This window comes from Carlito syrichta, unplaced genomic scaffold (assembly GCF_000164805.1).
Source record: "Carlito syrichta isolate Samal-C Ts95f unplaced genomic scaffold, Tarsius_syrichta-2.0.1 Scaffold304855, whole genome shotgun sequence".
NCBI lineage: Eukaryota > Metazoa > Chordata > Mammalia > Primates > Tarsiidae > Carlito > Carlito syrichta.
Genome location: NW_007248951.1, coordinates 86479 through 100397, shown reverse-complemented (window position 1 = coordinate 100397; position 13919 = coordinate 86479). Strand labels below are relative to the sequence as shown.

At 40.3% G+C, this 13919-nt stretch overlaps 1 protein-coding gene across 1 annotated transcript in view; it reads left to right on the top strand.

Annotated features, from left to right (window-relative positions):
- Nucleotides 1-13919, top strand: part of MAK (male germ cell associated kinase) — a 62369-nt gene that overhangs the window by 24467 nt on the left and 23983 nt on the right. The window contains exons 7-9 of the mRNA XM_021713921.1: nucleotides 5898-6069; nucleotides 6960-7127; nucleotides 12272-12583. Coding sequence (XP_021569596.1) covers nucleotides 5898-6069; nucleotides 6960-7127; nucleotides 12272-12583 — 652 coding nt within the window. The remainder of the gene's footprint in view (nucleotides 1-5897; nucleotides 6070-6959; nucleotides 7128-12271; nucleotides 12584-13919) is intronic.

Sequence of the window (13919 nt, the reverse complement as noted above, 5' to 3'; positions counted from 1 at the left end):
TGCCACTGCACTCCAGCCTGGGCGACAGAGTGAGACTCTGACTCAAAAAAAAAAAAAAGTTCGGGAGAGCAAGCAGTTCCCTGGGGTCAGGGGTTGTACAAAGTGCCTCGACAAGTGCACAAGGGGCCTTCTAAGGTGCTGACAATGTGCATTTCTTGATCTGGATACTGAGTCCATGATGTGTTTTATTTGTGAAAATTCATCATGCTGCACTCCTACAATATGTGCTTTTTCCTGTGTGTATATTATACTCCAATAAAACAAGGATATATGTGCATCAGATGGCGATCCATTATTATGGAGAGAAATAAAATGTGGAAACGGGGCAGGGAGTTGGGGGGAGATGGGGAGGCAGAGGAATGTTACCGTTTGAAATGGAGAGTTTCACTGAGACTGCCCCTGGAAGAGATGCCAGAGCAGCTTTTCAGGCAGAGAAAATGCTAAGATAAAGTCCTTGAGACAAGAGTGAGCCCTGAGTGAATTCTGCAAAGTGCAGGATGAATAAGGAAGACAGTAGCAGAAAAGGAGGTGAGAGAGTCTGTGGTAGCCCGATTGTATAGGGCCTTGTAGGTCACTGTAAGGATGGTGGCTTTTGAATCTGAGCAAACTGGGGGAACCGCTGGAGGATTATAAGAAGATGTGTGTTTCAGAAGTCTAACTCTGGCAACTGTGCTGACAACAGATTTCAGGGGATCAAGGGCAGAAGCGGGGAGACCAGGTAGGAAGCTATTCTAATAATCCAGGTGGGAAACGATATAGTGACTTGGACCTGCTGTCCATGGAGGTTGTGAGAAGTTGGAATTCTGCGTATGTTTCCTAAAGCACCAGATGTGAGGGATAAAAGAATGGAGTCGGTGTCTTAATGTGTTTTGTGTTGCTCTAAGGAATACCTGAGGCTATACAAGAAGCATGACACTGGCATCCACTTGGCTTCTGGTGAAGGCTTTTGTGCTGCCTGAAAACATAGTAGAGTAGGTCAAAGGGGAAGCAGGCCTGGTGAAGAGGGAACAAACAGGAGGAGGAACCACGGCTTATATTGACCCCCCTCTGGGAACTGATCTCATCTGACCTGAAGGAGAACTCACTCACTGCAGCGCCAAGCCTTTCCTGCGGGATCTGTCCCCATGACCCAAGCACCTCCCCCTAGGAGATCAGATTTCAACATGAATTTTTTTGGTTGACAGACTGCATCCAAACCAATCAGAGACTCCAAGGTTTTTGTCCTGAGTAGCCGGAAGGATGAAGTTACCGCCAATTGAGCTGAAAAATGCAGGGGAGTTCTTATGGCAAAAGTACAATTTCGTTCTGGGTTGCATGAGATGTCCATGAGACAGCCAAGGGAGGATGGCAAAGCAGATGGCTGGATGTGCAGGGGAGAGGGCTGGCTGGAGACATAACCTTAGGAGTCCTCAGTGTCAAAAATCACAAGACTGGAGAAGGATCACCAAGGGAGTGAGTGTAGTTACAGTCAGGGAAGAGAAGAGGTATATGTCCTGAGTCGCCTAGAACAGTCTAAGCTGATGCTTGTTATCAGTAGTTCCATTAAAATAAGCCAGGATGGGCCAGAGAGTATTTAATACTGCCCGCCTTGCCAGCCATATGACATCCTAGCCACTGTGCCATGGCTTCTGCCATAGCCTTTGAAACACCAGTTGGTGGGATTATGGGAAATTTAGGAAATTATAGGTTAGATGCACAGGGAATGTGTGGAAAGCAAAGTACCAGCAGCCCAAAGAAATAAATACGTTTGGTATTGCTTTCTTAAAAAAAATTTTTTGCGATGAACTTCCAAAAACCAAAAGTGCATATTTAGTGAAAAACAAGTGTTTTTCTCTTCAAGAAAAGTTGCTGGTGAATGTACAAAAAATATTCGTTGGCATTCACCCCCCCCATCACAAGGGCTATAGTCACTGACCTGGTGTAAACCAGAAAACGCAAATCTCCCCAAGCAGCACTGGCATCTAATTCAAAAGTTAGTTGCTACTTTAAGAAGACAGTGCAAAGACAGCCATTATTAAGTGCAACGTCAGAAGATAAATTTGCACATTACCCTAAGAGGGATTGCTTCTCTTTGAGATCAAATGACTCTTCTTCTAAATTAATTTCACTTGCTTTTGACTCCCAGTTTGTTTATCAGGCATGAAAAGTAAAATGATTGATCATAAGAGTATAGGCTATTTTCATGAAGGAAGAAATTCATAATTAAATGATGCTAGTTTTTTGTTTTTTTGAGTTGGAGTCTCACTCTGTCACCCAGACTGGAGTGCAGTGGCCGCTCCCGGCCACCGCAGCCTTGACCTGCTGGGCTCTGGCGATCCTTCTGCCTCAGCCTTCCGAGTAGCCGGAATTACAGTCATGCACTACCACGCCCGGCTGATTTTTTTTGATTTATCGGTAGAGATGAGGTCTCGCTGCCCAGGCAGGTCTCGAACCCACGGGCTCAGGCAATCTACTCACCTCAGCCTCCCAAAGGCGGGATTACAGGCTGAGCCACTGAGCCCGGCTAAATGATGCTAGTTTTAAATGAGTGTCTTTAGGCACTTCAAAGGAAAAATCAGTTACCTGATTTTCAACAAGGTATAACTTTTTCATTGCAACTCAAAGAATCAAAGCTTTTGGATGTTCATTCTGCGAAAGGTGAAACATTACTTCAAATGCTACTGTAATTTCTGTTACAGTATTGGAGGTAGAAGTATTGTTTTGCAGTGATAATACAAATAAATACAAATTGTAGGGGAGCATAGCATCATAAAAACAGTGTTCTTACTAAATTAAGAAGAAATCGAGAAAGCAGAAATGAACTTGGATTGGTTATGATACACATATATTTTGTAACTGCATCCACATAAGTTGTGCTGTTCTAGCAGTCAAAATACAAACTGTTGTTGTCAGAACTTACAAATCGCACATACACAGAGGCAGAGTAACTGAAGTACAAAATTTTGTTAATGACACTGAAGTTAACTACAAAAAATATGTCAGCATGGCAGTATGTGCTTCCTTTTGTCTGTCAATTGTAGACCTGCTTGAACATTGAAGATTTACTTTCTAAGTCAATTTAAGTGATTTACAGTGGCATCTAGCTTCTTTGTAAACAAGTCCTTAAAGTTTGATTGCATTATCTTATAAATCACTTGAAAATCTTCAAACAGAATTTTTAACAAACGGAGCACCAAAAAACCTGAAACTTTTGAAGCTTATAGCAAATTGCCATTATTGTAAATGAAGTTTGGCTGGGCATGGTGGCTCAAGCCGATAATCCCAGCACTTTGGGAGGCTGAGGCTGAAGGATTGCTTGAGCCTGGGAGTTTGAGATCAACCTAGGCAACATAGTGAGACCTTGTCGCTACAAAAGAAAAAAGAAAAAAACCAGGTGTGGTGGCATAGGCCTGTGATTCCAGCTCATTGGGAGGCTGAGGCAGAGGGATTGCCTGGACCCAGAAGGTCAATGCTGCAGTGAGCCATGATCATGATCATGCCTCTCTTCTCCAGCTTGGGTGACAGAGTGAGATGCCGACTTGAAAGAAGGAAGGAAGGGAGGGAGGGAGAGAGGAAGGAAGGGAGGGAAAAAGAAAAAAAGAAAAGAATATGAAGTTTGAAGGGGGGAAGGGAAGATGAAGGGGGAAAAGAAATATAAATATACTTATTACCACTGAACTATACACATAAAAATGGGAAAGAAGAAGAATTATATATTTATATATAAGCAAATATAAATAAACAAAATAAGAAAAAAGACAAAGTTTGCAAACAGAAGACAATGCTATTTATCCCTACAAAAGCTAGGGAGAGGAACTGAACAAATTAAATGATAAGAGTTCAAATAGTATACTAGTTTTTTATGTACAATTAAACTGAGAAAACCTCCTCTGGCAGGATAATTCTTTTGAAGGCAATTTTATTTTTAACTGGGTAAATTTAGATTCTATACTGCAGTGAAATAAAACTGAGAAGCATCTAAATTCGGCAAAACATGCAAAATAATTTTATTTTATCAAAATATTTGTCAAAACAGATAATGACAAGTGTTGGTGAGAATATGGGGAAATCACAACCTTATTATACTGCTGATGGGAACATAAGGTGGTACCACTGTTTTGGAACACATTCTGGCAGTTTCTCAATGGTTAAACATAGAGTTACCATGTGATCCAGCAATTCTGTGCCTAGTTATATAACTAAGAGAAATGAAAACACAAGTCTACATAAAAGCTTATAATGAATATTGATTGAAGCATTATTCATCATAGTCAAAACGTAGAAACAACCCAAATGTTTGTCTCTGATGAATGGACAAATATGATATATCCACATAATGGAGTATTATTCAGCAAGAAAAATATGAAGTACTGATTCATGCCTCAAAATTATGCTGAGTGAAAGGATCCTGTCACAAGGGCCTGACAGCCTGAGATTCTGTGTATATGAAATGTCCAGAATAGGCAAATCTGTAGCAACAAAGCAGATGAGTAGTTGCCTAGGGCTAAGGACATGGGGATACTGAGAGAGAGATAAGAGATGTAGGGTAACTTTTGGGGGTAAAGAAAATGTTCTAAAATTGTGATGTTGCATGGACAACTCTGGGAATATACAAAAAACAAGTGAATTGTACACTTTGAATGAGTGAATTGTCTATTATGTCTCAAAGCTGTTAAACATATTTGTCAAAGAAAGTATAGTGAGTCCTCACTTAACTGTGACCACAGGTTCTTGGAAACCGCACCTTTAAGTGAGACGATGTATAAGGAAACCAGTTTTATCATGGGCTAATTGATATAAACAAGCGTTAAGTTCCTACTGCATATTTCTGGTCACAAAATCATCACCAGACTTCTAAATAAAGATCACAACACTTCTAATATTAAACATTGACATAAATGTGAGCCATACTTCCATTTTTTAAAGATTAACAAAAACAAGTGAGAAAGTTTTACCCACTTGTTCCAGTTCAAGGTCGCAGGTGGCAGGAGCCTGTCCCAGCTGCTCAAGGTGCCAGGCAGGATTCAGCCCTGGACAGCACACCCTCCCCTTGCAGGGCACTCACACCCACCCACAATGGGACCATGTAGACAAAGTCGTTCACCTGACACGCACATCTTTGGGATGTGGGAGGAAATTGACGTACCAGAGGAAACTCAAGCAGACATGGGAAAAATGTGCCAACCCCCTACACACTGTGACCCTGACTGGGCATCGACTTTTTTCCTTATCAACGTCATAACACAACCACCTTGAACAAAATGACACTCGAGAGCCTGCTATACTCTGAGTGAAAGCAAAAAGACAGTACTTACAAAACACTTAGACTGACATGTTTACACATTTCAATATAAAAAAGAGTCAAGCATTGGCAGTATCTTCCGTTTAACAGACTTTGTGTTGGATTCACCAGGTACCTTTGCTCTTAATTGTGGAAGATACCTGAGTATTTTCCTCAATTAAAAATATTGCTGTCAACAGAGAGGAGTCCATGGAGGGTATCAGCACTTTCAAAATGATAAGAAGAAGAAAAAAAAAACTACTCAGGGATAATATTTGTTAATCTTTTGTTTTCTATCCTCCATGTGATTATATGCTGGATCATGCTTTGTCGTGTGATTTTTCTCCCTTTTTCCCTGATATCAGCCAGCCCTTATTTCCACATTTATTCAGTTGAGTCCCATTTTAGGCTACATGGACATTTCATTTACATTTATCTCCATCCCCACCCATTGTTTGTGGTCAGGGAACATGTGTTTGACTGACTTCAGCTTGTTGTACAAATGCCTGACACGCAGAAGGCTCTTACTACCTGTTCCTTGATTGAAAGGCATTACCAAAGTAGACTGTTATTCCCCAGCCACCTTTGAAATGACAATCAAGATAGCCTTTCTCTGTTGTGTATTCTATTTTCATAGGTATCGTGCTCCTGAAGTTTTATTAAGATCTTCAGTTTATAGCTCTCCCATTGATGTGTGGGCTGTTGGAAGTATAATGGCTGAGCTGTATACATTAAGACCGCTTTTCCCAGGGACAAGTGAGGTTGATGAAATCTTTAAAATTTGCCAAGTTTTAGGGACTCCCAAAAAAGTAAGTACTCTTGTCCCTAAGTTGTTATAACTTTTGATTATTTCTTGCTTGCTACTTTGCTTTTAATTATTTATAACTTTTGCCTAAATGCCTGCTATTTTCATTTTCAAATAGACTCATACTTTAATAGTTAATTTTCTTATAATCTTTATATTTTTGTGTTAGGGTGGGATAAGGTTTGCAAGAAGCCAGAATTCCACCTGCTAAAGAGAAAGGGTGTTTGCCCTTCCTTAAGAACTTAAGAAAATTCTGTGTTTAGAGTATAACTTTGGGTTGATGACCAGCTGACAACCACATAGACAGCCTTGCTAAAACTCTTTTCTACTTGCTTTGTGACTGTCCATTGTCATCAGCTAATTCATCCCCAGATCTTATTTTTTCTTAACCCTTTCATGTTTCCTTTCATGCACCTCTGTTGTGGGTATTTGACTTTCTGAACTGAGTACTTTTTAACCAGATTATATTTCAGCTAGACCTTACTATCTGAGATATGCTTAATAAGTGTGTGTATAATTACATCCTAATTAGTACCTGCCTTGTAGTTAACATTAGAAAAATAAGTGTAGCTATTAAAGCTTTAACATAATTGTCATCTCCCAGCTATGAGCAATTTTTAACATTGGAAATGATATATAACACACAATGAGGATCTTTGTAGTAACCAACCTCTTTGTAAAGCACTTGGCCTTATTTGGTCAAAGTCACCCAGGTATCATCATCATCATCATAATCATCATCATTATCAAGATCCAGACTACAGTTTGATATGAATCACTATTAAAATGTTTGCATATTAATGATTTTTATATTACCCTGTTTTTAAATAGATTATTAAAAACAACTTTCTTTTTGCTCTCCCCTGCCCCCACACTTACATATTCCTTAAACAGAGTGACTGGCCAGAAGGATACCAGCTTGCATCCTCTATGAACTTCCGCTTTCCCCAGTGTGTTCCTATAAATTTAAAAACTCTTATTCCCAATGCCAGTAATGAAGCTATTCAGCTTATGACTGAAATGTTGAGTTGGGATCCGAAGAAACGACCAACAGCAAGCCAGGTAAAACAGATCTCCCTGTTATAGTATCCTTCTTAAAATTTTAAGGTTTTACAATATCAGCGTTATTTTCATTTACAAAGAAAAGTCTATTCTCGACCAGGGCTTTACTAAGAGAATTAAACCCAAAGCCCTAAGATGTTCAGTGTATATAATGAATTGATTTCTAGGGATCTAAGATTCATGGAGAATTGCAAAAATAGCCACTCCAACGATCTTCTGTGGTTTGTGGTTCAGATGAAGAACCCTATGAGACGGAGGATGGAAGGAATCAATTTGTAAGATAAAAATCCAGACATATGATAGACTAGTTATAAAGGAACTTGTCATGGGTAGCAAAAAGGCTTCTCTTGAATCAGTCAGCATAGTAGACTTTCCTATGCTGTTGATATGGATTTTTCAGGTCAGCCTGGGCTTCAAAAGTATCAGCTCAATGGGGCCAGCCAAGCCCCTGAGAGGGCCATCTCAAGGGGCTGGTAAGCCTAGCCCCAGAAGTGTTGGCTCTAATGGACTGGCAAGCCAAGCCCTGAGAGAGTTGCTCATTCCGTTGGCTGGCAAGCCTAGCCCCCTGAGTGCTGGCTCTGATGGGCTGGCAAGCCTACCCCTCAGAGTGTCTCAGCTTCAGAGTCTTGCCTTCTTCCAACAGCTCTCCTGTTCGACTCCTACGATTTTCTGCAGCTCTTCAGGTCACAACTCTCCAGATCTGAGGTTTTTATCGCATGCCTAGGAAGAATGAGGGACACAGACAGCTGGGAAGTGAGAAAGCAGGATTTATTGAGAGGACAGAAAAGCTCCCACAATGGGAGTGGACCCAAAGGGGTTGCAGATTTGGAGCTGACACCTGGTGCTTATATAGCCTTAAGACCAAGCCAACTCTGTGAGCTGATTGGTCCGCATTTAGCTGTTCTGATTGGTCAGTATTAAGGACCAGTCAGCAGGAGGTAGGGGCCTAATGGTGAGCTGATTGGTTGGTTTTTGATCCCAGCAGTGTGTTTAAGCTCTAGCTTGAGAGACTCGCAGGGAGCTGCTTTAGCAACGCTGAGCCTGAGAGGCCTGCCGGATTTTGCTACATTGTTACCAGAGAACCTACCCGGCTGTTTGTCTAGACTTTCTCTAGCTATCTCCTGTCTCACTGTCTTCAGGGTTTGGAGTGGAAGTCTGGGTTATTCAGCAGTATCATCCCTTCCTAGGACTGGAGGAATACGGTTCAATCTCTGGCTCCCACCAGAGGGCAGCATTGTGTCACCCACACTTTTTCCTTTGTGACTACACCAGTTATAGCTAGCTACAAGTCTCACGGCCTTTAAAATGCCACGTTTTTATCTGGAAAAGGCTTCGTTTTAAAAATGATAATAATCTACACTGTATTCTTATCATTTAAAGATAAATTCTAAGACAAAGTTACACAAGTTTATTTTGCTTTTTAAAATTAAAACTGAGAACGTGCTTTCTAAAGGTCATCTGGAAGAACAAATGGGAAAGAATAGTCAGGACATGTTAAAATAAGAGAGTGTCTTCGTAGAGGTGGACAACTTGCCCCATCACTTGTTAAAGTACTCTGTAAAGTGATGATGGTAACAGTGAAAGTGCTTGTGTAAGAACTGACAAATGTGTAAGAACTTACAGAATGTGTAAGTCAGTATAAGGTAAACATGGCCTGGGGGGACGCTTCAGTGAATGATTCTGGGACAATTCATTACTTCTTAGGGAAAAAATTAATTTAGGTTCCTGCCACTCACCATACTTTACAAATAAATCGCAGGATTAAACTTAAAAGTATCAAAAAATACCCAAACCATTAGAAACTAAGGAAAGTACACATGCTTGTTTGATCTCAGGGTGAGAAAAACATGGGTATAAAATTAGTAGAATAAATCACAAAAGGAAAACTCAGAAGATTTGATGACATACAAATTAACGTTTTGCTCTATGTAAAAATCTTAAGCTAGCTAAAATTATTTTTAACACGTGTGACAGTATTAGTATCCTTAATATAAAGCACCTATAAAAACATAAGAATGCTCTGAAATGCTTGTATTTCTAATTTTTCTTAACATTCATTGTCTTTGTAATGAAGATATTAGTTTTTCAAATGTATTTTAAAGAGAAAAGTAAGCCGGACTCGGTGGCTCAGCCTGTAATCCTGTGCTTTGGGAGGCTGAGGTAAGCGGATTGCCTGAGCCCGCGGGTTTGAGACCCGCCTGGGCGGTGAGACCTCATCTCTACAATAAATCAAAAAATCAGCCGGGTGTGGTAGCCATGCCTGTAATTCCGGCTACTCGGAAGGCTGAGGCGGAAGGATCGCCGGAGCCCAGCAGGTCGAGGCTGCTGTGGCCAGGAGTGGCCACTGCACTCCAGTCTGGGCGACAGTGTGAGACTCCAACTCAAAAAAAAAAAAAAAAAAAAAGAGAGAGAGAGAAAAGTGGGCATGGAACAGGAAAAGAAAAGCACATTGCCAGAAATATTTTTTAAATGTCCAATCTTTGTTTACTATCCTAAAATGCAAGTATAAATGAAATACTATTTTTATCTATCTCTCTTAGTAAGAACAAGCAATTTTGTAGTATTTAAAGAGGCTTATTTAAAATAAAACAAAACAGAACATTAAATAAAGATTTTTGCTTAAAGATATTCAATTCCATCGAACATGGTGGCTCATGCCTGTCATCCTAGCACTTTGGGAGGCAGAGGCGAGAGGATTGCCTGAGCCCAGGAGTGAGACAAGCTTGGGCAACTTGGCAAGACCTCATCTCTACAACAAGCCAAAAAATTAGCCGGGCATAGTGCTGCACACTTGTGGGCCCAGCTACTTGGAAGGCCGAGGGGGAAGGATCGCCTGAGTCCAGCAGGTCAAGGCTACCGTAGCTGTGAGCATGCCACTGCACTCCAGCCTGGGCGACAGAGTGAGACTCCAACTCAATCAATCAATCAAAGATGTTCGATTCCAGTTGAAAACTGCCCCTTGAGAATTAATCTAAATGTTTCCAAATTTAATTTATGTGCGTCTTTAATTTGGAATACACTGCCACCATTAATAATGAATTTTTTAATATAAAATTTTTAAGCAATTTAAGAACAATCTGATACTCAAATGCTATTATACATATAATATGACTTTGTTTAAAAAATACATGTTATATGATGAGAAAAAATTACTGAAAAGAAAAATATCAAAAATGTTAGCAGTGATTGTATCTGGGTGTCAAGTTTTTATTTTCTTCTTGAGAACACTATACGCTTCTTATTTTCCACAATGATTACTTATTCCCTTAATAAATAGGGAACAAATTAAATATTATATTTAAAAGTTTTTCCTATTTTTGAAAAATTGTAGCTGATATCTTAAAGGGGAAGAGTTGTTACAAATGAAGTCTTGAAATTACAAAGCACTTTCTCAAAGTTTTCAGCTCTGATATATGTGCCATTAATTTAGGAGTGTTGACATACTAATTAATTAATGTGACTTAATTCAGAATTTTAGTACTTCTGTGTGGGAGGTACTGAGGTATTTAAATTATCTATATTTGTTGCATTCCACTTAGCAATATTAATATAGCTAGCCATCAGTTGCAGTAGGAAACATCTTAAAAGGAAAACTTTTACCACAGCCAGAATATACCTCCCTGCCCTTCCCCTAGCCCTTGACTAACTCTTTCTTGTGCACTGTTTCACAGCCCTGCTTTTTAGTTGAAGCAGGGAGACCTAGGTAGGGTGAAAGGTTGGCTAACTTGTAGGGTTTAGAGACCATCTAAAGTACAGAGCTGCCTTCTGTTCCTCAAAAACTGCCCTTACACATCTGATGAGATCAGGCGCATTCAGGGTGATACGGCGGTCGATGCCCTTACACATCTGAGAAGGAGTTAATTGTTGGTCAGGGCTGTGTTCCCATATAGGTGGGCTGGGGAAGGGCAGGAGGTACAGGGGAATGGGGCTTGGCTATTACAAGGAGTCCACCCCCATGAAAAAAGAACAGCCAAGAGGCAGCAGGGCTGGGAAGTTTCCTCCTTCATCCAGGTATGTGATACTGTTAAGGGGATTTTGTTCCTCATCTGAGCTGTATAGGCTTCGGACATTCTCTAGAATATTTTCTCACTTTCAGCCCTATTGACATTTTGGACCATTTTGGACTCTTGGTTGTAGAGGACTGTCCTGTGTATTATGGGATATTTAGCAACACTCCTGGCCCTTTAGACTCTAGATGTCAGTAGCATCTCCCAAGCCCTGTTGTTATAATGTGAAAGGTCTCCAGACATTGCCAAATATCTCCCAAGTTGAGAAGCACTGCTCTAGACTATGCCACCCAGACATCAGGAGGTCCTTTCCCCTATGCAAGAAATTGGATGACTGTTCTAGATAAAACTCAGTGATCATTTTATTAGCATTTTAATATTTTCTTCCCATAAATGTCTTCCCTTTGCTGGTATATTGATACAATAGCATTTAACACATATGTGTGTATAGTTTTCTTTCTTAAAATGTTTGTACTGCTGGTAAGTCTATTATACTCAGCCTGAGAGTAAACCTGAATTTATATATAGCTGTGGTTAATCATTTTAAATAAAATGTGGAACGTTTTCTTAACTCACTTCTTAATGTCTTTGAGTGTACTCTAAACCATTATTATCATCTAGTATTTTCGTTTGAATTAATCACAACTTTAACCAATGTTTATAAGTTAGATTTTGTTTTCATACAAAATCTTTAAATAAATAGAATGGGTTTTTTTTTTTTTTGTTTAGATGTTAAAATAACGAGTTTTATATTTTTCCTCTTTGTACTTTTTAATTTTTTTAATGCGATGTATTTCTCAAATCATATTTTTCTGGCTATCATTTTATTTTAATTTTATTTATTTTTTGAGACACCCGGCTAATTTTTTAATTTTTCTGTAGAGATAGGGACTTGCTTTGTTGCCCAAGATGGTCTCAAACTCCTTGCCTCAAGTGATCTTCCTACTTCGGCCTCCCGAAGTGCTGGGATTACAGGCATGAACCAACAGGTTATCCTTTTAAAGTCACCCATAGGGCACCACATAGGGGGAAAATGGATGCTTTCTAAATATCTGAAGCTCATGTAGGCGAAGGATAAAGGCCTAGCCCATATCAGATAATCATAGTTTCATTTGTTGTTATTTCTATGTTTTATAGGCATTGAAGTACCCGTATTTTCAAGTTGGTCAGGTATTAGGTCCTTCCTCAAGTCATCTTGAATCAAAACAATCTTTAAATAAGTCATTACAACCATTAGAATTGAAGCCATCTTTAGTTGAACTAGAGCCTAAGTCTCTGCCAGATATAATTGATCAGCCTGTTGGACAGCCCCAGCCAAAAACCAGCCACCAACCACTGCAGCCCATCCAGCCACCACAGGACATGAGTGCCCAACAACCTCCAAAGCAACAGAGTCAGCAGAAACCGCCACAAACACTCTTTCCAAGTATCGTCAAAAACATGCCAACTGTAAGTAGCCAGCAATGACACTTGAAGTTAAATAGTTTGACTAGCACCATTGGGGTTCTGTTTTGAGGTATTTCTAATAATATTGGGAAAGATATAAGAGATTGTTCTGTGTAAAGCCTCTGCTTCCTCTGCTTCCTCTGGTAGGAGCTTGACATAAGATAACTTAAAATTCTATGATTTATAAAAGGAAAAACTTTTAGAAGGAAAGTAATAAGGTTTGCATTCTACAGACTTCTTTTTACAGTTACTTTTAATGCAGAAGAATTCAAAGAAAGAATTTTAAAGGATCAGAGTCCTGATCCTAAATCTTTTTTTTTTTTTGAGTTGGAGTCTCACTCAGTCGCCCAGACTGGAGTGCAGTGGCCGCTCCCGGCCACCGCAGCCTCACCTGCTGGGCTCCAGCGATCCTTCCGCCTCAGCCTTCCGAGTAGCCGGAATTACAGGCATGGCTACCACGCCCGGCTGATTTTTTGATTTATTGTAGAGATGAGGTCTCGCTGCCCAGGCGGGTCTCGAACCCGCGGGCTCAGGCAATCCACTCACCTCAGCCTCCCAAAGGCGCGGGATTACAGGCTGAGCCACCGAGCCCGGCTCTGATCCTAAATCTTAAAGATTTTTAACAGTACTGTAATTTTACACTGTTTTAAATGCTAATGAACATGAACAGAATGGGGTTTTCAAGTGTCAGGCACAGAATAAAACTTGTTCTTCCCACTTCTTTTATTCCATTCCCAGAGCTCACTGTGTGCCTTCATGTTTTAGCTGTCCCCTCGAGTGTATACTCTCAAATGTATGGCATGTGGGGACTCAGAGCGATACTGACCGACACTGTATCTCATTCCTTTTCCAGTCCCCAGCTGCCCTGCCATCCTGGTGTAAGTGAGCCTCCCATCCTCCACTAGCACTGATCACGTTCTAACATACTATACTATGAGTTACTTGTTTCTTACATTTCCTATTTGTTATTTGGCCTTTCCTACTAGCTTGCAAGCTTCATGATGTCATGAATGTTTAACTGTTTTGTTTATCAATGTAGCCCCAGAACCTGGAATGGTGCCTGCCACATAGTAGATTCTCAATAAATATTTGTCAAATGACTAATTGTTCACACTGTTTTTAAACTACCTCCAGGGTCTTAGGGAGTCTTTGGGACAGTTCTGAACATTAGAAAGATCTTCCTTATACTGAACTAAAATCTGGTTTTCTGTAGCTTTTTTTTTTTTTTTTTTTTTGAGTCGGAGTCTCACTCTGTCGCCCAGACTGGAGTGCAGTGGCCGCTCCCGGCCACCGCAGCCTCGACCTGCTGGGCTCCGGCGATTCTTCCACCTCAGCCTTC